Source organism: Acinonyx jubatus, chromosome A3 (assembly GCF_027475565.1).
Source record: "Acinonyx jubatus isolate Ajub_Pintada_27869175 chromosome A3, VMU_Ajub_asm_v1.0, whole genome shotgun sequence".
In the NCBI taxonomy this organism is placed as follows: Eukaryota; Metazoa; Chordata; class Mammalia; order Carnivora; family Felidae; genus Acinonyx; species Acinonyx jubatus.
In genome coordinates this window covers 56175688-56198321 of record NC_069388.1, presented here as the reverse complement: position 1 = coordinate 56198321, position 22634 = coordinate 56175688, and the positions used below count along the sequence as shown (strand labels likewise).

Sequence of the window (22634 nt, the reverse complement as noted above, 5' to 3'; positions counted from 1 at the left end):
GCATGCCAACTCTCCCCTCTAAGCATCACTTCCTCCAGGAAGCCCTCTGCAATATGCCAAGATTGGGTGAAATACCGTTACTCTATTCTTGTGTAATACACCATTCATTGCATTCTCTCCTTGCACTTGGCATAGCCAATAACCATCAGATTGTGCAATTCTCTCCTATTAGACTGCTTGATAACATATTGACTTTTATTCATGGAATATCACCAATAAGTGCTTACCTAGCATAGTGCCTGATACAAGGTAGATATTTTTCGATCAATGTCTGAGCATAGGTAAGCGAAAGAGTGGAATTCAGTTTAGTTGTTAATCACTTCTTTGGTTGGGTGTTTTGTGATAAAAATAGAGGGAACATATCAAGTCATTTTATTGTTATGGAATTCCTAAACCAACTTTCCTGATGTGGAAATAGTGGAAACTACTTTTGAGTCACATCTCTAAGAAAAGGTTCTTAGATATATAATGTCAATATGATAAAATATCACAAAATTCCCTGGAGAAATGTGGTTCTAAGATGTTAGAGATTTGTGGAGTCAAACCATCTGAAAGATAAGAACATGAAGACTCAGGAGTCCTAGGATAATAATAATACAATACTTACAGCTAAGTAAGCAAGTCTTTGCTGCAATTATTTTCTATTGTCTGTACAAAAGATTTGGGCAAGCAGGTTCAAATTTAATGTTAAAAAACTATATGAATAGGGAAGCCTGGGTTGCTCAGTCTGTTAAGTGTCCAACTTTGGCTCAGGTCATGATCTCATGGTTCCTGAGTTCAAGTCCCACATCGGGCTCTGTGCTGACAGCTTGGAGCCTGGAGCCTGCTTCGGATTCTGTGTCTCCCTCTCTCTTTGCCCCTCACTCTCTCGCATTGTTTCTTTTTTTTTTTTTTTTAATTTTTTTTCTTAATGTTTTTATTTATTTTGAGACAGAGAGAGACAGAGCATGAACAGGGGAGGGGCAGAGAGAGAGGGAGACACAGAATCCGAAGCGGGCTCCAGGCTCTGAGCCATCAGCACAGAGCCCGATGCGGGGCTCGAACTCCCGAACCGCGAGATCGTGACCTGGGCCGAAGTCGGACGCTCAACCGACTGAGCCACCCAGGCGCCCCTCGCATTGTTTTTATCTCTCTCAAAAATACACACTAAAAAAAAGTATATGAGTAAAGCGGTTCTAAAAATGTTCTTTTCATGACTTAATATAAAGGATAACAAAACTTCTCAGGTGTAGATCAGATTTTTTTTAAGGGACTCAGAGAATAAGGAAATGTGTCTCTTTTCTGTCATCTTTAGAGTTGAGTGGGAAAACTTACACGAATCCCTGATGTTCTTAATTGATTTCTATGTACTGGGTATTCAGGAGCATGGGAAGGGCAGTCACATAGTCCTTGGTACCTTTACTTAGCCACCAGGTGTTAGTGTGTCATTACTTGATTCCTCAGCTCTTCATTTTCAAGGGCCTCTTTCTCCCTAGTAGGGATTCAGGTAATAAAGGCTCCCCAGCCATTGTGGTAGTGAGACGAGACCATGGATTCCTTTCTGTTTTGAATGAGTTTGCTTCATTCTGTCCCCCGGCCCTTAAATATTCCCCTAGCCTTGGCTGCGTAACTTGAGCTTTCCCTAGTGTTAGAAAAATGAGCAAGACTGAGTCTTTGCCCTGAAGCAACTCACAGTCTAGCAGTGGAGGAGGATGTGAGAAGTGAGAAGACAGCACAGAGTGCTAAGTCCAGGGACTGGCGTGTGTTAAGAACACTGACTGAGTAGGGGGCCAGGCACTCTGCTCAGTGTTTCCCTCTTTCAGTCCTCTTACAACACCATAAGTATCATTATTATCACATTCTAGGAAAGGAAACTAAGGCACGGAGAAGCTAAGTGACTTGCTGAAGGTCATACAGCTGGTTAGGGTTATTATTCTACCTCTTTCGTCTAGCTGGTTCAGGGCTCTCCTGCCTTTTGGTGGAGGTGAGGAAGTAACTCTACTATGTCCCTTCAAGGAAGGAAGCAGTTTAAATGGATCTCAAGTGACAAGTACGAAGGTTTAATCATTCTAGTGAGGGGAAACAAAAGCCTAGAGGCATAACAGCATTCCCCCTTCCCAACAGGAAACTTCAGTATAATTTCAGGATTTCTGGAGGATAAGGTGAGAGGAACCAAAGTGGGAGGATTTGAACCTAGAAGTTCTGATGGAGCAGTGGAAATTTATTTGCAACACACACACACACACACACACACACACACACACACACCCGAAACACAGAGACTAATGGTGTCTCAGACTGAGATCAGACAGCCCTGAGTTCAAATCTTGACCTTGTCATTTAGTGGCTGTTTTAATTTTTGGAACTTTCCTTAAGCTCCCCAGCCTCATCAGTAAAATACAGAGTAGGGATTGCTCTGATGACAGAGGGAAGGACATCTGGAAAGGCTGAGCCACTTCATGGCATATAGCACCTTCGCAATGCTGTTGGCAGCTCCAGAGAGACCCAAGAGGCCAGTGGTTCTCAATCTGGTGCACATTCCATTCTCCGAGAGGCTGGAAGAAATATGATTGCATGTGCCCACCCAGAGAGATTCTCACCTAATTGGGCTGGTTTGGAATCCTGGCCTGGGTATGACATTGGAAACCTGCAGGTGGCTCTGATGCTCAGGCAGGGATGGGGCTGCAAATCTAGGCCCTTGGAGGCAGCAGGGGTCAGAGCAAGACCTGGAGCTGGAGGTTAATCTGGTCCCTTGTATTAGAATCCGAGTGTCTTTTTATACAATACCTTTGTAGGGAAACTTTATTCTATCCCCTTCGGTTCAGGGACTGCGGCCCTGCAAATTATACTATAAAAAGACAGAGGAGATGAGAAAAGATTTATTAGTCTGTATGCATATGGAGGCCTTCATGGAAAAACGAAGAGCTGGGCTGCCTGGGTGGCTTAGTTGGTTAAGCATCTGACTCTCGATCTTGGCTCAGGTCCCAGTGTCAGGGTCGTGACTTTCATGATTTCAAGCCCCATGTTGGGCTCTGCTCTGGGCATGAAGCTTACTTAAAAAAAAAAAAAAAAAAAAAAAAGAAGAAGAAGAAGAAGAAGGGCCAAAGAAGCAGATAAGCCTGAGAGCTTATATGCCTTTTTAACAAAGAACATGGTGATGTGACAAGACAGAGGAAACGGGTTTGGGCTAGAGGTGGTAAACGGTGGGACGGTGACTAGGAACTATACGGGAGAGACTAATGGACAGGAAGGGTACGTTAGTAAATGTGTTTGCCATCCCATCTTGGTACTGACTTGCTGTCTCTGTCATGGCCATAAAACTCCTCTCGAAGAGCAGACTTCATGTCTCAAACGTTTCTGCTTTAAGCCAGGTGATGAAAACTCCCCCCAGGTTTCTTTCTGCATGCACTGACTCTTACTCGCTTCCAGCTCAGATAATCCTTACCCAAAGTGGCGCATTTTGAGGTGACACATTCTGATTCCCCTTCACCTCACTTCTGAGTGCCTCAGTTCCTCCTGGCTGTGACTTGAGTATTCTGGCTGCTTCTGCGGTCAAGCCGCACTGTGCTAGTACCCCTGTCACTGCGGCCACCGCCACTTCTACCTCTGCTACCGCCAAGCCCAGCACCCACAAAGCCTCCCTTGCCACCCCCCAAGATGGTCAGGAGGAGAAACAAGATAGTGACCATAGACGCACCCTCCAACCTGGAAAGCCCACGAAACCATGTGAAGAAACCCACGCTTCTCCTGCTTCGGGGACTGTCCCAAGGTCACAGCCGGCATGGACGGTGAGGACTCTGCCCCGGTTGCTCAAGACACTCCTCCCTCTCGGCCGTTCCTTCACTGCCTGTGTTTACAGTAGGGAAGTAAATAAACTCCATCAGGCCTTTCAATGTTCTTTTTGTTCTGGAAAAAAAAATCAATGGACCATGCAGAGCACGTGACTTGGCACGTCCACAGTTGCAGAGCTCAGACGCGGACACACTGTACAGCCTGTCCTTCTGCTTTGGTGAAGGGATGACTGTATTTTTAGACCTGCCCAATGCTGCCAAGACCAGTAGTGTATGGAGATGCAGGACAGGCTTGCTGGCCTGTGTAACAGAAGCGTCTTGCCTAAAGCAACGGCAACATATGCTGGAGGGTCTCATTTGCTGCTGACGATGGTGGAGGGGCGGGGGGTGGCGCGTTTTGTTTTGGCTTCTTATAAAACATTTTATAGCACTTCACACTGTGTGCTTGAGGATGTGTCGAAACATAGGATTAGCTTTATGAACTAGCTTTGTGAGGTGTCTGAGGCAAGATAGCAAGTTTTGAAACATGAATAACACTTAAGTTTATCTTTAAACTGCAAATACAATATTTACATTTTTGTATACACAACAAAATAATCTATCAAAACACTACAAATTTGGAATTGTGATCGTGTGGGTTGACTTTTCCCTCTCCACTCTGTGTGGAAGGAGGTTTGATGTGTACATTGTAATATTACAAAATCAAGAGGAGGTTTGTTACTATCTTAACAGAACACGCTGTTCCGGCATGCAAAGGAAAAATCCATAAAGATAGACTTTGTTCTTGCTGGGTTCTCAGCTCCTGTAACAACAGCTTCTCACTAAAGCTTGTTTTGTCTCTATCCCTACTGCCCGTTTTAGGCCCCACTTGGATTACTATGGCACCTACCTAACTGGTTTCCCTTCTTCTATTCTTTTTCCTGCCAGTTTGTCTCTGGACAGCTATAGGAGCGGTATTCTGATACAGGTGTGGCTATAATTTCTGATAACTGACCTTCAGGGGCTCCCTAGGACCAGTATGACAAGGACTGTCTTGCCGAGTGGCACACAAGGCCTTGACGACCTTTCTATCCCTCGTTTTCTGTTCCCTTCATCCATATGGGAAGCAGCTGCAGGGAGCTGTTTTCTGTTTGCTGATCCGTAGAACTCTTTCCTACTGTGATTAGACTGACCTTCCCTCTTGCCTTCTGACAGTTCAAATAAGACCCAGTTCAACTAGAATCAGAACTGTAGGGCTTTACTCGTTACCATTCAGCCCTGAAATAGTGGCTTCTCTGGGCTGTGGTCCATCGGGCTCCATGATATTCTGTGCATACCTCTGCTGAGGCACCTATCAACACAGTGTGAAACTTACTTGTTTTTCCATCACTGGACTGAACTTGTGAGGGCAAGGAATGTGTCTTACTCTAGCAGGTTTTGGTGCCGAGAGAGCCATAGAAATATGTTTGCTAAATTAAGTAACTTATAGTTGTCAACAACACCCCCATTCGCCAAGCAAGCCTGGCAGGGTCTCTCTTTGCGGTCCCTTGTAAGATGCCGGCTTGAATTACTGGATGGATGTGAATGTCTTGGAATGGAACTTCTTAAAAAAATAATCCAGAATTAAAACTTCAGGTTGCTCTATCATCAAAATTAATGGGTTTTAGTGCATTTTATTACATTCTTAGTGGAAAAAAATACTAACCGTGTAGATGGAATTCAGAACAGATGCCAATTCTGCCATTAGCTTCCTGTCTGTGGTCTGTGGGAACCTGCACACATAGTGCAAATGTGTACACACACACACACACACACACACACACACACACTCATACATATGCACACATACTGATGTGCACAGTTAATAGTCCACTTTATTTCATGGCCTTCATTGTCCTACAGTTCTGGGTGATTTTTCTGTTTTTTCCCTGAAGGATGCTTAGTAGATGTTTCCCTTCAGTTCCTAATTAATGTCATTTTGGAATTTGACTTTTAGGTATACCCAGGATATGAGCTCCTCTTGGTACATGTTTTAGTCTGAAATTTGAATTTGCAATGCAGTTAATACTCTTTCTGTTATGTACTTTTTAAGAGTAAAACACATTGTGAACATAGTTTTGCATTCCAAATACACTCTTACTTAACACCCTAGACAGTCTCTAATGACTGGGCTCTTTTCTCCACTCAAAAAGCAACAGGATAGTCCTCAAACGAAAACTACAAAATATCATATGTGAGTGAAAATATTATAAAATGTGAAGTGACAAACAGGACATAGTGACATGACATTTCAGCATACCCGAGACTGATTATTTTTAATCTGGACCCACGAAGATGGAGTTACTAAGTAAATTGGTGGTGCAAGTAATACTGTCAGGGTAAAAGCTTCATCTACTGAGGAAAATAAGCTGAATACTCTAGAAGAACCATCCCTATAACATCTGTTGTCACACTAATTACTACTCATCCTCATTACAACACCTGAACAAGGGGCACTTTGTTAGGTCAGTTCACCAATTTATTTAGAATCAACAGAACTCCATTGCTTTGAAAATAGCTGTTAATTCTGGACTTTCACAGATTCAGATGAAGCTTTCTTTTAATTAATCCAAATTGTGATGATATAGATTACATGTAAATCTATTTACATTGTACATCTTGCTTCATGTTCTAATAGGAATTAATAGAAATCCAGTATGGTTTAAGTTAAGCATTGAATTGTCCTTAATGGTTCAAATGGATTTTTAGAGATGTTTTCACTCGGCACAGTCCAAAGCTTTCAAAGACAAAACTTCAGTTTTTACGGGCTCATATAAGGAACCAGGAAACAAATGAAGTGATCTCTGAGAAACATTCATAGTCTAGGAGACTTAAATAATACAAACTACTGACCAAACAAAAACATGCTCCCTGCCAAAATTTAAAAGGTATAGATATATTACAACAGAAATCTTGTCCATCCCAGATTCATGAAATTAGTAAGATGTCTTTTATGTGTCAACTATATTGTTGACATTTTATTACAGGGTGAGTATTAATTAATACTAGTAATAGCAAATGTATATGAGTACCTACGGCATGCAGCTACTTATATTTTCTCAACTCTTTCTATAAACTTATGTGAAGGATATTATTTTCCATCTTAGAAAACTGTGGTCTATCAGAGTCACACAATTAGTAATTGGAAGGGCCCCAATATCATGTTTGACTCCCAAAACACATATACTTAATTCACTTTATGTTGAAGGTTGCCTGATTGCCTCAGGTTTACTTCAGACAGTGAAAGAACCCTACCCAATTCCATGAGATGATTCTTAATTACGAGTGAACATTTTAATTCTGGAATCAAAGTGTGCCACATATGCAAACAAGGTAATATAATTAGCCAAGGAACAGGAAGTTCCAAAACATTTTGAAATAGGCCTGAAGTTATGCACTTTTGAATGCTGAAACACAAGCAGAAAAATAAAGCACACAGTGACTGCAATAAGGAAACTCACTTGGATGTATGCTCACAACTCTCCAGGCGCGAGGTTCCCCCTTCCCTTAAATACAGATCTGTTGTTCCTGCCTTTTACACAGGACTCAGAATTAAAAGTCAGGCTATTTTGTTAGAGCAAATGACAGGACAGGAACTGGCACCTCTCAGGAATGACAGCAACTCTGGGGAGCATTTATCTGCGTTTCTGTCTTGCTCTCTTTCTCTCTCTCCCTCACCAGGTACTTTCTCTCCTTCTTTCAGTCCTTCTGCTCTTCTCTGTGGGGAGGTATGTCCTGCTGTTTCCGCCCTGTCTGTGGCCCAATTCATAATGCCTGCCTTCTTGTTCACATGTGGCTCTTTTGGACCCAATGACCAATGCTTCCTTCAACTTCAACCCTGCTGCTAATCACCTCATGTTTCTAGCTTTCCGATTCTGCAGGGATCACACTGATGAGCCCAACTCATCCTTACAAAACGTTGGTCATAAGGCATGGATCTGAAGTCACCATGTCTGAGCTGTCTTTTGTTCGGTGTCTGACCCCATTTGTTTGTATTTCAGGTATTTAGAAATAGAGTTACATGTTATAAAACATGCCCAATGCCTTCTTGGAGGTTAGGGGATGAGAAAACTTCCCAAGGAAGACGGTATGAGAGACCTTTGTCAAACACAACTTCTTTACTGCATCCTGTGTAGTAATCTAAAGGAATTTCCAAACTTCGATGGTACATAAAAGCAGTATGTAAGGATCTCTGAGGGAAGTAATTCACTTTTCCTAGTATTGAACACAGTACTACCCACTGCATAGTGTTAGCACAGTTTAAATAATAATGTGAGGGGCGCCTGGGTGGCGCAGTCGGTTAAGCGTCCGACTTCAGCCAGGTCACCATCTCGCGGTCCGTGAGTTCCAGCCCCGCGTCAGGCTCTGGGCTGATGGCTCGGAGCCTGGAGCCTGTTTCCGATTCTGTGTCTCCCTCTCTCTCTGCCCCTCCCCCGTTCATGCTCTGTCTCTCTCTGTCCCAAAAATAAATAAAAAATGTTGAAAAAAAAATTAAAAAATAAATAAATTAATTAATAATGTGAATAAAAGCAACCACAAAATAAATGCCATTCATTGATCTCTTATTGTATGTTGCACACTTCCTATGCATTATTAATAATTCCTCCAGTAACTGTAAAGAGTGGATACAGACATCTGTATTTTACAGAAGAGTTAGAGGTTCAGGAAGCTTAAGTAAGTAACTGGCCAGGAAACTTAAGTAACTGGTTATATCCCATGGAAGTGGTAAATACTCTAAAAGCTCTACTTCTTTACCATATTTTGCTGGTAATATATTTTTGCATTTCAACAGGCAAGTATATTTTAAAGAAATTAAGATGAGAAAAATACTAGACTACATTTATGCAAATATCCACCTTTTCTGTTTCACTTCCTTTTCCCTGAAGTTTCAAGTGAACCCTGGTGTCATTTCTTTCAACCTAAAGAAATCCATTTTCGCATGTCTTTACAGAACAGGTCTGCTTTGATAAATTCACCTTCATCCCTCAAAGATATCTTCACTAGAAACAGAATTCAAGGTTGATACTTCTTTTCTTTTGGCACCTTGAAGATGTTCTACTGTCTCCTGGCCTCCATCATATCTGATGAGAAACTTCCGTCCTTGGAATTATTGTTCTCCTGCATTTAATATGTCATCCCCCCCCCCACCTGCCTGTGACTACATTCAAAACTTTTTTCTTTATCCATGGTTTTCAGTGATTTTGTTATGTTTCTGGGCTAATTTTTTTTTTTTTAGTTTATTCCCTTTGGAGTTTGTTGAGTTTCCGTCATCTATAGCAAGTCTGGGAAGTTTTCAGGCATTATTTCTATGAATGTTCTTTCTGTACCAACATTATTTGCCTCTTCCTTAGGGACTCCAGTGACACAAATGTGATATCTTTTGATATTGTCTCCCAAGTCTCTGAGACCCTAGCTATTTTTGGTTCCAATCACTTTTTTTCTTCCTGTTATTCCTATTGGGATAATTTCTACTGCTCTCTCCTCATGTTTCGCCTGTTCGTTTTCATCTCCATTCTGCTCTTGAGTTCATGTCATGGATTTTAAATTTGAGATATTATATTTTTCACTTCATTGTAGTTCTTTTTTTTAAAGACTCTATTTCTCTTCTAAGAATTTCTATCTATTCATTTCAACAGTGTTTACCTTAGTTCATAGCAAATGGTTCTAGTAGCTGCTTTAAAGTCTGTATGAGAATTCACACATCTGAGCTGTCTTTGGGTTGGCGTCTGCTGATTGCTCATTCCTTTGAGAATTGGTCAGATTATCATGGATGTTAGTATATCAAGTAATTTTGGATTATAGCCTAGACATTTTGAACATACATTGCTAGACTTTGCATATTGTAAAAACTTCTCTGGAGAATATTGATTTGTTGTTTGAAGGAGTGATCCGCCTGCACGTCTGTCCTTTTCTTCTGTGGGAGTCTTTGCAAGGTCAATTCTGTTTTCAAAGCCTTTGCTATGCTGTTTGGGTCTGCCTGGGGTAATGTGCCACTCAGGGCTCTGGTACTTGGGTGGTTTTGATGCTGTAATTTGTTCTCAGAGCCTTCACTGCACTTCTCTGGGCATTTTCTGTGCATGCACGACTTGGGGAGTAAGCTCATCACTTGTGTAGATTCAAACACAGAATTAGAGATTCTCTTCTCTGGCTCCCTCTCATCTGTGGGGTTTCTCCCACACCCTCAGGCTTCCAAGGCCCACATTTCCAGTTTTTCTGGCTGGAAAGATTAGGTTTTCTGAGTTTTGGCCTCCTGAGCCATGGCCCAGTTCCATGCAATTGTAGCACAGTGCAAAGCAGTGAAAGAAAAGAGAAAAACTCTCTTTTTTTTCCCTCACTCTTTGAAAATTGAGGGTTCCTTTTTCTCATTCTTATAGCAAAAGGGTTAAATCGTCATTTGGGATCTTAAGTGTCCATGCCTCCCCTTGGGTAGCAGTGCAGATCTACTTTTGAGGCCTTGAAGACAGGACTGGGAGAATAAAAAGAGAAGACTTCAACATGGGGACTTTCCCTATACTCTGGCTTACAGCAGCCCCCTTTCCTGCTGATCTAGTGAGAATGATGATCATATGGGGATTTTTGTTTTGTTTTGTTTTGTTTTCTGTTTGCACCTTTTACACTTTTACAAAGTTCCCAATCTGACTTGCCTTCAGGTCCAATCTAGGAAGAGAAAAAAAGGAAAAACTCAGAAAACTCTTTGTAGCCAATTTTATCTTTCCTTAAGGCTAGCTAGACTTCTCTCCTTAATCCACTTACTACTGTTTACATTTCAGACTCCTCAGATAGTTGTTTGCCATGTGGGTCCACATTTTAGTCGTGATCAGGGGAACGACAGAATGGGCTCCTTACTCACTGGACTGCCTCTAATTCACGTTTTCACCCCTAGCACTTGCCTCAGAACCTGTCACATGATAGACAATAAAGCAAATGAAGTGAATACAAATGTAAACTGTGAGGCTCCCCAATGTGAAGGGAATATTTGTGCGTGTGTGTGTGTGTGTGTGTGTGTGTGTGAATGAAAATGGAAACCGTGAAGCTTGCCAATTCTCTAGCAAATTCTGGTAGGACCTGGACGGCACATTTTTGGCTCGCAGTCTGCCACTCTTCCCACGCTCAGATATGATCAGCACTCCTCCACTGCTTGGCTGCCTGTGGAGCCTGAACGCAGCCACAGAATATTCCTGCACCACAGACCAGGAAGCCACTGTCAGGTGGGTAGCATGGCATATGGGGGACAAGCCAGCCTTGTACCCGGGCTTTCAGATGTGTCCACACAAAATGTGCAGCCTGCCTTTCCCATTTAACTGCAGTGGCTTCTCCCTGTGCGCTTCCACCTTCCCATCCTCTTTTCTCTAAGATTGCAGGTGATGGACGTGTTTTTTTCTTTGCCAAATGGGCTTGTGGAGAAAAATAAAATCTTTTTTTTTTTTTTTTTTTTTTTTTTTTGCTCTCTTATATAAAGTCTATATTTTCATGAAAAAAGGTAACTTGGGGGCGCCTGGGTGGCTCGGTCGGTTAAGCGTCCGACTTCGGCTCAGGTCATGATCTCACGGTCCGTGAGTTCGAGCCCCGCGTCGGGCTCTGTGCTGACAGCTCAGAGCCTGGAGCCCGTTTCGGATTCTGTGTCTCCCTCTCTCTCTGTCCCTCCCCTGTTCATGCTCTGTCTCTCTCTGTCTCAAAAATAAATAAACGTTAAAAAAAAAAATTTAAAAAGGTAACTTGACTAATGTGTTTCACAGAGCTTTCTCTCATTTATACCAAAAGGTACTTATTTTAGTGTTTTATCCCTTGGGAAATGATGAATTTGTTTAATAGATTGGTAATTATCCCGCTCAAAAATGATCATTAGAATTCCTCTGTATTTGATTACTATGTATCACCAAATGCACAACCCATTTATCACCAGCTGCATCCATTAATTCAGCTTTGCTGGTCCATGCATAAGAGACTACTCTAACTTCTCATTTTGAGTCTTTCTAAGAAAAATATTGGTAGAAAGTAGTATGCCTTAAATATATCGGACTTAAAATCTCAGTCTGTACAAATTTTTATTTTTGCTTTCTATTTTTATTACCTGAAGGCTACTTTCCAATGGCGTCACAATCTAAACAGAAGTGTACTTTTTTGTTAGGGGATTGGAGTGAGTATTACCTTCTAGTGATTATAGTGGTAGTAAGAGGCCATGTTTGTAAATGTGAATGCGTCTTCATGTCTTTGTACGTTTCGTATGGAACGCTGTGACCCAATTAGATTCTTACTCAAAGGTACTCTTTCCAGAATTTTGGAATATCTCCACCTCTAAAATGGAAAATCTGGTCCGGAAAATGAGCTCCTAGAATATACTGAGCATGTGTGCGGTGCAAACACCGAGCACGAGTTGATTGAAGGTTGATATCATTGAGTATGGAGTTATCTAGTAAGGTTTCCCTTGGACTGTAATTCAGGATCTGTGGTTTGGGATTGTGCGCATCCGTGCTATGGCTGAAATCAGAACAATAAAGAGAAAAGAAACTGCCTGGTACAATCTAAGCGGTGTTCACAATCTAAGTATGTTTTTCTTTTCTCCTTCACCCTACCCCCGGGTCTCCAGTTTACCGTGGTTTCTGGGCAGTCCTGATGCTTCTGGGGGTCGTCGCCGTGGTGACTGCAAGCTTTCTGATCATCTGTGCAGCCCCCTTCGCGAGCCATGTTCTCTATAAAGCCGGCGGAGGCGGGTACATTGCTGCAGGTACGCACTGGGCAAAGGGTGTGATTTCCAGCCATGGGTTTCCTCCATATCTTCATATTCTCCTTTTCTAGTTTCAGATTTCAGGCTTCTAGTAGTGGTAATACAATGATATTTATATACAGTATTTCTTGAGCGCCTGCTACATGCTCCACAGCCTTTCCTCACTGTATCCATATTGTATTAAGAGGGCACTAGAAGGGAAATTAACCTGTTTACTCTCTCTGTAAAATGGGGTCATAACTGTAATATCAGGATGTGGGTGAACTTTTCTGGGTGATTTTAAAAGAGATAACCTCCTGATGATATTACAAACCGGCATCACAGGTAAAAAACATCTCTTTCTACAATGTCCCCATTCAGTTTTCTTAACTGTGTTCATGGGCATTAGCGAAACACATTCTCTCCCTGGCAAAACCTGCGTTTGTTTTAGTTGGCTTTACAACTAGTGTTTTTAATGCCTGCTTATGGTGATCATAGCACAAATAGAAAAATAATCGACTAGGTGTGTCTTGTGAATGTTCCATCTTTTTCATTTAATTGGGAAGTAAAAGCCAGAAGTCTAATCCGAAAACATAAGTGCACAGGTGATTTGTAAAGATAACAGTTCTAGAAAATTAGACAAACTTCACTATAGTAAGACCAAATTGCACATGACTAAGCTATACTATAATGTCAGATAAGAAGGACAGAGTGTTTCTGTAGAAATGGTAATGACAGTAAAGAAACAGGATGGATAGCTTTGTTGCCTCTAAATCATTTCAGAGACAGCTCCTCATGTGTTCATTCATCATTTAATCGATGGTCAATTCACAGTTCCTTTGAGCACACTTTTTACATAATATTGTACTTAATTCTGTAGAGGGAATAAAAACAAGAATAATCAGATACAGATCCTCCATTCAAAGACCTCAAAAAAAAAAAAAAGAAAAAAGAAAAAAAACCCCATCAAATCAGAGTCCTGTTTAACCCATTCTGTCATTCTTTTGTCTTATATTCAATTCTTTTCCTCACTGTTTTTTCAAGGACCTTGTTTTCAAGGGCCTGGATTTCTTCACAAAATTTACCTTTATAAAATAAACAATGCAGGGCTCCTGGGTAGCTCAGTCGGTTGAGCATTCGACTTCAGCTCAGGTCATGATCTCGTGGTCCGTGAGTCTGAGCCCCAGGTCAGCTCTGTGCTGACAGCTCGGAGCCTGGAGCCTGTTTCAGATTCTGTGTCTCCCTCTCTCTCTGCCCCTCCCCTGTTCATGCTCTCTCTCTCTCTCTCTCTCTCTCTCTCTCTCTCTCTTTCTCTCTCTCTCTCTGTCAAAAATAAATAAACATTAAAAAACTTTTAAGGTATACAATGCAGTGTTTTTAAATATGTTTCCAGAGTTGTACAAATATTACCACTCTCTGATTCCAGAATATTTTTATCACCTCACAAAGAGACCTCATCATCTCCCCTCTTTTTCTCCTTCTGGCCCTGAGTAAACAATCATCTACTTTCTGTCTCTGTGGGTTTGCCTCCTCTGGAAATTTCATATAAATGGATTCAGACAATGTGTGGCCTTTTGTGTCAGTCCATTTCAGTCTCATAACTTATAATGTCCTTTCTTTCATTCATAATTCCATAAGACTAAACCCCTTATATATCTTAAAACTGACCATTTTCTGAGCCAAATTTTTTTTTCTCCCTCAAGGAGGGAGGGAAAACCACATTCTACCTTTGCTTCATTCAAAGGTCTAGTGAAGGTTTATATTTCTCCATGGTCTTCCCAGAAATAGCAGCTGTCTGCTAGAGTTTGTAAATATTTGTTTCTTCTCATTCCTTGCCTTTCTTTTTTAATCTTTTCCAATAAGGGAACTATGTACAGTTGACCCTTGAACAATATAGTTTGAACTGTTTGGGTCCACTTACACACAGATTTCTTTTTTTGATAAATACAGTACAGTTCTGTAAATGTATTTTTTCTTCCTCATGTTTTTATTAGTGACATTTTCTATTCTTAGCTTACTTTATTGTAAGAATACGATATGTAATACATATACAAAGTATGTGTTAATTGACTGTTATCAGTAAAACTTCTGGTCGAGTAGGCTATTAGTCATTAAGTTTAGGGGAGTTAAAAGTTACAGGCAAATTTTCAACTGCAGATAAATTTGGGGGAGTTAAAAGATATAGGCAGATTTTCAACTGCACATAAGGTCAGCGCTCCTAATGCTACATTGTTCAAGGGTTAACTGTAATAGCGTTAGTTTAGTACATATTATGGATAGCATAGTTGCTTTATACTCAGAAGTGCTCTGATCCTTGGTTTAGTCTGATCGAAGAATTATGTGTCTCTGTGTGTGTTTAGTGCTTTTGAAAAAAAAAGTTGGTCATTTTTAAATTGTACAAGAAAATAGTATATTCAGAGCATTATATTTGGCTGAGAACTCTATAGGAAGGTAAAGCATTTGATATACACTCCTATGCTTATGACCAGTGGGTTTTCTCTTTTCAATGAATCTTTGCTGTATGTGGGTATGGGGCTGAGGTCCTCCTTGCCAAGTCTTCATGCAATAGCCCCTGGGGATTGAGAGGTGCCCATGGTATTCTGGGACCCATTCTGAAAGCAACTGAACTGGACAATTATGAGGACACGTCCTTTCAAATTTGACTTTTAATTTTCTTCAGGGCAGAATTCTTTAGTGTTTATATAGGGCTATTTGTTTCCCCAAAACACAGAGAGATATTCTGTTGGGTGGGACAAAATATTACTGTTCATTTTATTAGCTCAGGCAGAAAAAGTGATGTTCTCAGGAATAACTAAAGTTTATGGTTCAGTGGCAATTTCCACAATGAAGCACAATTTTGTTAAGGCAGTTATGGGGCTAATAAATTATCCTGAAGCTTGAGTACTTTGATAGAAGAATTTGTAAAACCTTTTAATTGTCTATATTGACATTCTCAGGTGATGTTAATAAGCAAGTTATCCTTTCAAAGCTGAAGATGGAAACTTACATGCTATGCTATATGAACACTAGGAAAATATGTACTAAACACTAGGTTTTGGGGCCAGCCGGATTTTTGTGTACCACATTTAATATGGACCCATGCATATAATCATCTACTGAATTTAATAGAATTGAATTTATAATGCTTTCTTTGGTCAGATTTTATATTTTCAAAATGAAGAGATCTCATTCCATGCATCTGGTATTATACAATCTCTTTGGTTTTTTTTATGGGCCTCATCATTCCTTGCCTGAATCTCCCATGCTGGCCTGTGCCAATGCTCTGTGCTCTGCTGGGCAGTTAGTGACAGGTGCAGCTTGGGCCCAGGGTTGCCGTGGTAGCTTTATCAATGCCACAAACAAGATTTCACACTCTCTCTATTTGGACAGATGACTTTAGGACAGGGGATACCCAAATTCCAAATGGCCATTGCTGGCTGTGTGTGCATGTAGAAAGACTCCTTGGCATTAGCAAGAAGATTGCTTTGGGGCATTCCATGCATAGCTGAGTCATGCTGATGTCACAGTTGTTGGTGTGAGTAAGGAGTGGGGTCCATGGTATTCTTCTTGCTCTGTCAACAGGCTCAGAGCAAAACTTAGAGGACATATGTGGCCACTCCTTGCAGCTGGGCAGATTCCTCTTCAGGCAGTCTCTGGCCATGTGCTCCCCAAGTAGGTTCGGGTATGAACCAAGTGCATGGTAATTGTCAGGATTGTTATATTACAGAACCTGTTTCAGTGAGTCTAATCATACACGCTACAATGCCTAAACAAGTGCTGAAATTTGTTTTAATGTTGGCTCCCAGAGAACTTTCAGATCCAAAGGGGGCTGACACTGGTCTTCTCCTAACCCTGTGATATTGGAGGTTATAGGAAAGATGCAGGAGAAGTTAGAATGGGTAGGAATCGCATTACAAAACATTTAGGTTATATGGAGGAAATTATTATACCACAGAATATTCCTAGTGCCTGGGCAAAGTGATATCAATAAAGGAATTGTTGTGCCTGAGTAAGACTTCTAAGTGAACAGGAAAGAATAATGACATGATCTGGAAGTTCGGGGACACTGACATTGGGTGATAAGCCATAAAATGTAGAGATCAGCATCTTAGCAGCATATTAGGGTACAAAGATTTTTATTTCATAATTGAAATCACCTCTTCCTGAGTGACAAAGTGGAAGTATGTTTTTCTGCTGATTGTAGAGCTAGACTGAGTCCCTCCTGGGTAGAGGTGCCTGAAAAGCTTCTGAATCTTGACTAGATCCCTTGTGGGACCCTCAGGCTGGTGAGACTACGGGGACCTCTTAGAAGTCAGGAATATAGCAGCCTTTGTTTTAGTAGACCCAGGATGTATTAATGGAAGTAAATGGTACCTCTGCAGTATGATTGGCCCTTTGGAACAATTAGTCCCCTGTAGGCAAAGTAGTGGTTTGACTCCCACCCCATTCTGTGACCACAGAGTTACCTAGACAGCTGTTGCACAAGCTATTACTGGTCACCAGGGATACAAACTGAGTGAGTGGGGGTGAATTGTATAAATCCTCTGCCACGTGGGATAAACCGCCTGAAGCACATCCCTCCACAGCTCATCCCTGCTCCCTTCAGATCTGGAGGGCAGTGCTTTCTAAAAGCGTAGTGATGCGAACCCTTTTTAAAAAGTAGCATAAGAAAGGTGAGCGGATATGAAGGGAATATAAAATTCGGAATCCAAAATACAACATAAAATACTGAATCAGAGTTAAATCGGATTTGTGGTTTGTTTTCCTTTTTCTTTCAAAAGGTCAATGGAATTTATAGTAGCTCATCAGTTAAGCACATTTATTTCTATATGAGATAAGATAGATGTCATGGTTGCAAACTACAAGATACTTTTTCACCTGAATCCTAGAAAAAATAGGTCATAAAGCCAAGGGGCATATTTCAGATGTTCTCTCTCTCTCTCTCTCTCTCTCTCTCTCTCTTTTTTTTTTTTGGCTGACAGTGAACACGTGGCTTCCAGGAAGTACTGAGTGTCATTCCTTGCTTCTCACGTCTTCCTCCAGATAAAGCAGAGCAAGAGAAGAGTATGTGGAGGAAACAGAAGACCATGGGCAGGAAGGGATTAGGGAAGAATTGCTGACGGTCTAGAGGCAGGCGCTCTAAACTTACAGGCATACGCATCTCCCTGCTTGCACCTGCTGTCTCCATGTCTATATAGTGAGAGATCCAGGCTATAAACAGCCACTTAACCCCGGACAAGCAAAGGGGCCTTTGTGTTAGCATAACAGACCTGGAAGACCGGCAAATGCTTGCCAGAATGGCTTTTCTAGAGCTTCTGGGTCTTTCCTAGTGCACCAGAGGTAGGCTCTTAGGAGAGGATCACAAACATGACCTCCCAGTGGGGAACAGAATATTTTACCAAAGTCCAGGACTTAACATTTTACTCATAGCTGTGTTGGAGGCGAGTGGAGGAGGAAAGGAAGGGGGGACTAATGAAAACTGTAGGATACTGATACATCAGCCAGATGTACTTCTTATAGTAGAATTTGTGTCTCTGATTTTTATGAAATACAGAATGACAGCTTGGATTTCTCTTTTGCTCAGTAAAAACGCTTAGTACACGAGATCTGCTTTCTAAGTACCTGCTTCGTACTTGCTGTGACAACTTTCTAGAAGTACTTGCCTTGTACTCTGGATTTGTGCCTTCAGTTGTAATATTTGGGAATTTGTTCAGGAAAAGTATTGTTTTGGATACTGATACTATTATAATGTGGGAAGGCCTCCCTTCAAATTTTGATGTGGAATTTTAAATGTCCTCTCTATGACATTTCATGTAAACGTCAAGTGCTGGAATAAGTCAACCTTGGTCGATACTAAATAGGAAAGAACTCTGAAGAATTTTTATTTACAAGAATACTTTAAAACCTTATTACTTTTATTTCTTGGATACTTCTTTGAAAGTTTATTTTTTCCCACGTGGCCTTATCAGTTGGAATGTGTGTAACAGGCTGTTAGGACCAGACGTGTCCTGGCTCAGTTTCGAACAGGGCACCACTGTGGTAGGTATATGATGCTGGAGTGAAGGGGCAGGTCCCCAGAGGAGAGTTCAGAAGGGATGAGTGAGACCCAGGTCTGCGAATCTCCACCACCCCAGCCACCTGAAGGCTGGGAAGGGACGAGGAGTGTGAGGAAGAGAGCTCTTATGCTCCTGAGTCTCCACCCTGAGCTTGGTGTGTATGTGTGTCCTCGTTGGAGACTTCCAGGGTGATGGTCCTGCTACTGCCCAGATAAACCTAGGGTATGAGAGCTCAGTTCGGTAATAGTGTTACTGGGACTTTCTGGAAAACCTTGAATTGCAAACATGAATAAATGCTCTCCATAACCTTTTAAAAATGCATCTGTGTGGTTCCTTCTGAGAACTAGAGCTACAGGCCTGGCAGATGAATGCTTTTACTCACATGTCATTGTATTTTGGGAGTATAATTAATCACACCAAAAGGGAATTTTCAGATGTGTAGGGTGACAAGATCCTTTCCTGTTTATAAATGGCATCTCTGGTGTGGGGTTAGATTTTGGTATGGTGGGAAGGCAGAATGAGTTTCCATCACTTCATTCTCCTTTTTTAAAGTATGTGTATCATTAACATCTGTTATTAATTTAGCTAAGAGGGACTCAATTTCTTTCCAAATATTCTGTTTTGTTCAACATCCTTCCCCCAAATAGTCACGTTGGTCAGAATAACTAGTAGTGCATGAAAAAGGCATATTGCCTTTTTTAGTAAAATTTTTAGGTATTTTCTGAGGCCTTTTCCCCCCTTTATACTTACTTGTAGGAAAGAGAAGCACATTAGATACAGACTCCTCCAAATGACCAGATTGACATATGCTAAGAGTCTGCCGTAGAGATTTCTATAACTAAAGTGCTGTTGGGGACGGACAAGAAGTTTGCTCACTGGATACTTAAAGCAGAAAATGTCCTTAATATATAGAAGGGAAGCAAAAGATATTAATATATAAAAAAAGGAAGGGGCAAAACATAAGAGACTCTTAAATAAGAGAACAAACTCAGGGCTGCTAGAGGGGTTTTGGGTGGGGGGATGGGCTAAATGGGTAAGGGGAATTAAGGAAGACACTTGTTGGGATGAGCACTGGGTGTTATACATAGGGGATAAATCACTGGAATCTACTACTGAAATCATTATTGCACTGTATGCTAGCTAACTTGGATGTAAACTAAAAAATAAATAAATAAAATTTTTTAAAAAGGGGAAAAAAAAGGAAAAAAATGTCCTTAATATATAGAAGTGAGCATAAGTCTGGATTCACCTGTTACCCTTTCTGAAATATTCAGCAATGGGCCTGTGGGGTGACTGGTGCCACCTGGTGGAGCATTCTAATAAGACATGGGCACTCCCTCACTTCTGAAATCTCAGAACTGGAAAGCACCATGGCAGTTTATCTTCTTGCCTCTTGGCCAGTCCTGAAATAGCCCAGTCATATGAGAAGCTCTGATGCTTTAAAAGATTTCAGAGATAATATTTGCTAGATATTAGCAGGAGCTCATGCCAAAGCTCAATAAAAACAATGATAATGACCAAACTAGCCCATGCCTGTTATATGCTTGTCCTGTTCCAGACACCTTGCTAAGTGTTTTACTTCCATTCATTCTCCATGACTGCTCTCTGTGGGAGGCACCAGCACCATCTCTATTTTACCAGCAAAGACCCTGAGACAGAGAGAAGTACAGAACTTTGTCAAGGTTGCTCAGCTGGGAACGTGTGAAGCTTTCTAACCTGTGTACCTTTGAGGTCAGGTTTAAACCAGGGCAGTCAGAATCCAGGCCTGTGCTGTTCAGCCGCTTGCTGCTTAGTGAGTGTGACTGTGAGTAAATACTTCCGTGGAGTTAAGCGAAAACCGCTTTCCGGATGAAATCCCTAATGACTTGTATGGATGGATAAACCCTCATGATCATTCTCTATCAATAACTCTTTCTCGAGAGAGAACAGACTATCGGATACGCAGAATGTTTAATGCCTATGATGATCATGCCAATCTAAGAAAGTAATAAATATTTGCGAAATCTGATAGACATCGTATCGGTTTGGTTGACTAAATAAAAACATGAGGCTAGATAATGAAAGGGAAGGGACAAAGCCATTTGTCTAAGGAGATGTAGCCATCACTTCAAGATTCTATGTTTGAGTTGGAGCATCGCAAACCAAAATATTCATAGTGGTGGCTTAATTCATTATCCCCAAGACCTAGAAAGAACCCACGTGGTCACCCATAGATAAATGGATGAGTAAAATGTGGTCTGTTCCTGCAATGGGACAGTGCTCAGCAGTAAAAAGCTGGGAATGGCTAGCACATGTACAACGTGGGTGAATTCTCAGTCATCATGTTGAGTATGAACAGCCAGAGACAAAAACTGCATGCGGTCGTGCTTTCATTCCTATGGAGTTCTGAGGGCAAAACTCTGCTATAGTGATAGATGCTTTGGGTGAGGGGTGTGAGGAGGCGTGAAGAACCTTTCTGTAGTGACAGTGATGAATATGTTCTGTTTTCAATGGACTGTGGCTACACTGATGTTTACATTTATCAAAGCTCATCAAACCATACACTTAAAATTTGTACATTTTTCTCTATGTGAATTATACCTCGGTTTTAAAAAAATGAGAAAGAGAAACAATGAGCCTGGAATGCTTTTTACACATTGGAACAAACTTCAAACCTTTGGGGCTTAATATAATACTTTCAAATATGAGTACGGGATAAGTTAAAACATGTTTGTATGAAAACTATTTATGGATCTTCTGCAAAAGCCCCTTTTGGGGACTTTGTCAGTCATGCTTCTCTGTGTCCCTATGCAGAACAAAGAAGGCATTCGTTATGTATTTCTTGATTAATTGCTGTGTTTCCTTTTAGAAAATGACAGTAAATACATTGCTTTTTGTTTCATTTTTGTTCTTTCTTCTGGGCATGTCAGATCCACAGTTGCCATGCTATCCTTTGTACTCTTACCCACACTCCAGATTTTTTCTTCATTTCTGTCATTAGCATGAACCCTCTCCCTGCCCTCCAGGGAACTCCACCTAGAAAAGTAACCTCATCTCCCACCACCTCCTTGGAATATTTTCTCTATATTGTAGAATGTCTTTTGAATGTCTTCAGCCTAGTGTGTTATACCTGCTATCAGGGTGTATCAGGGTGTCCGTTTGTGTTATGCCACAGGCTACTTTGACCTTGTGGCAGTTGACTATTGCAGACCTCATTTTCATCTTCTGAAAATAGATGCAAGAAGCAAGCTGAAGCTATCATCCTAAATTTTTTTTTAATGTTTATTTTTGATAGAGAGGGAGAGACAGAGAACAATAGGGGTTGGGGGGTTCTGGCAGAGAGAGAGGGAGACACAGAATCCAAAGCAGGCTTCAAGCTGTCAGCACAGAGCCCAATGCGGCGCTTGAACCCACGAACCATGAGACCATGACATGAGCTGAATCAGACACTTAACTGACTTAGCCACTAAGCACCCCATCCTAAAATTTTTTGAAGCTTACTTTGTAGTTCTGTGTAGATTCCCTTGCTGAATATTGCCCTGTCTCTAGAGTACATGCATCCTCCAGGTAGAGAAAAGGCAATTTTTTTTTCTAATTCTAATTTATTGTTCACTTCAGCTTTCTACATAATGCATTTTTTTGACTACGGAATTCTGTGACATTTTCAGTGCCCAATGAAAGCTGAAATGAGTTGCCACTGAATTTGTGTGGGAGCATGACACAGAGAGGCCAATGGAAGCATCTTGAGTTTATGATTCTTTCCCAAGTGACCAATAGCTGCTTGTGATTCAAGTTGTTAAAACACATTTCAAGGGGTGTGTGGGTGGCTCGGTCGGTTGAGCGTCCGACTTCTGCTCAGGTCATGATCTCGTAGCTCGGGAGTTCGAGCCCCGCGTCGGGCTCTGTGCTGACAGCTCAGAGCCTGGAGCCTGCTTCGGATTCTGTGTTTCCCTCTCTCTCTGCCCCTCCCCACTCGCATTCTGTCTCTATCTCTCTCAAAAATAAATAAACATTAAAAAAAGAAGTTTTAAAACACATTTCAAGGCAGTTCAGTTACATCTAAGCAGTTAAAGATCAAGCTTATCGTTTTTCAGTAACTCCAAAAGG

At 41.2% G+C, this 22634-nt stretch overlaps 1 protein-coding gene across 6 annotated transcripts in view; it reads left to right on the top strand.

Moving 5' to 3' along the window:
* TMEM182 (transmembrane protein 182) overlaps positions 1-22634 on the top strand; it is a 289973-nt gene that overhangs the window by 23932 nt on the left and 243407 nt on the right. For 4 of the 6 annotated variants that reach the window (XM_053200370.1, XM_053200371.1, XM_053200373.1 and 1 more), the window contains exon 4: positions 12376-12513. In XM_053200370.1, coding sequence (XP_053056345.1) covers positions 12376-12513 — 138 coding nt within the window. Of the gene's footprint in view, positions 1-12375; positions 12514-16074; positions 16193-16952; positions 16969-22634 lie in introns of those variants that run through there. The other 2 variants (XM_053200374.1, XM_053200372.1) reach the window with 2 other exon arrangements.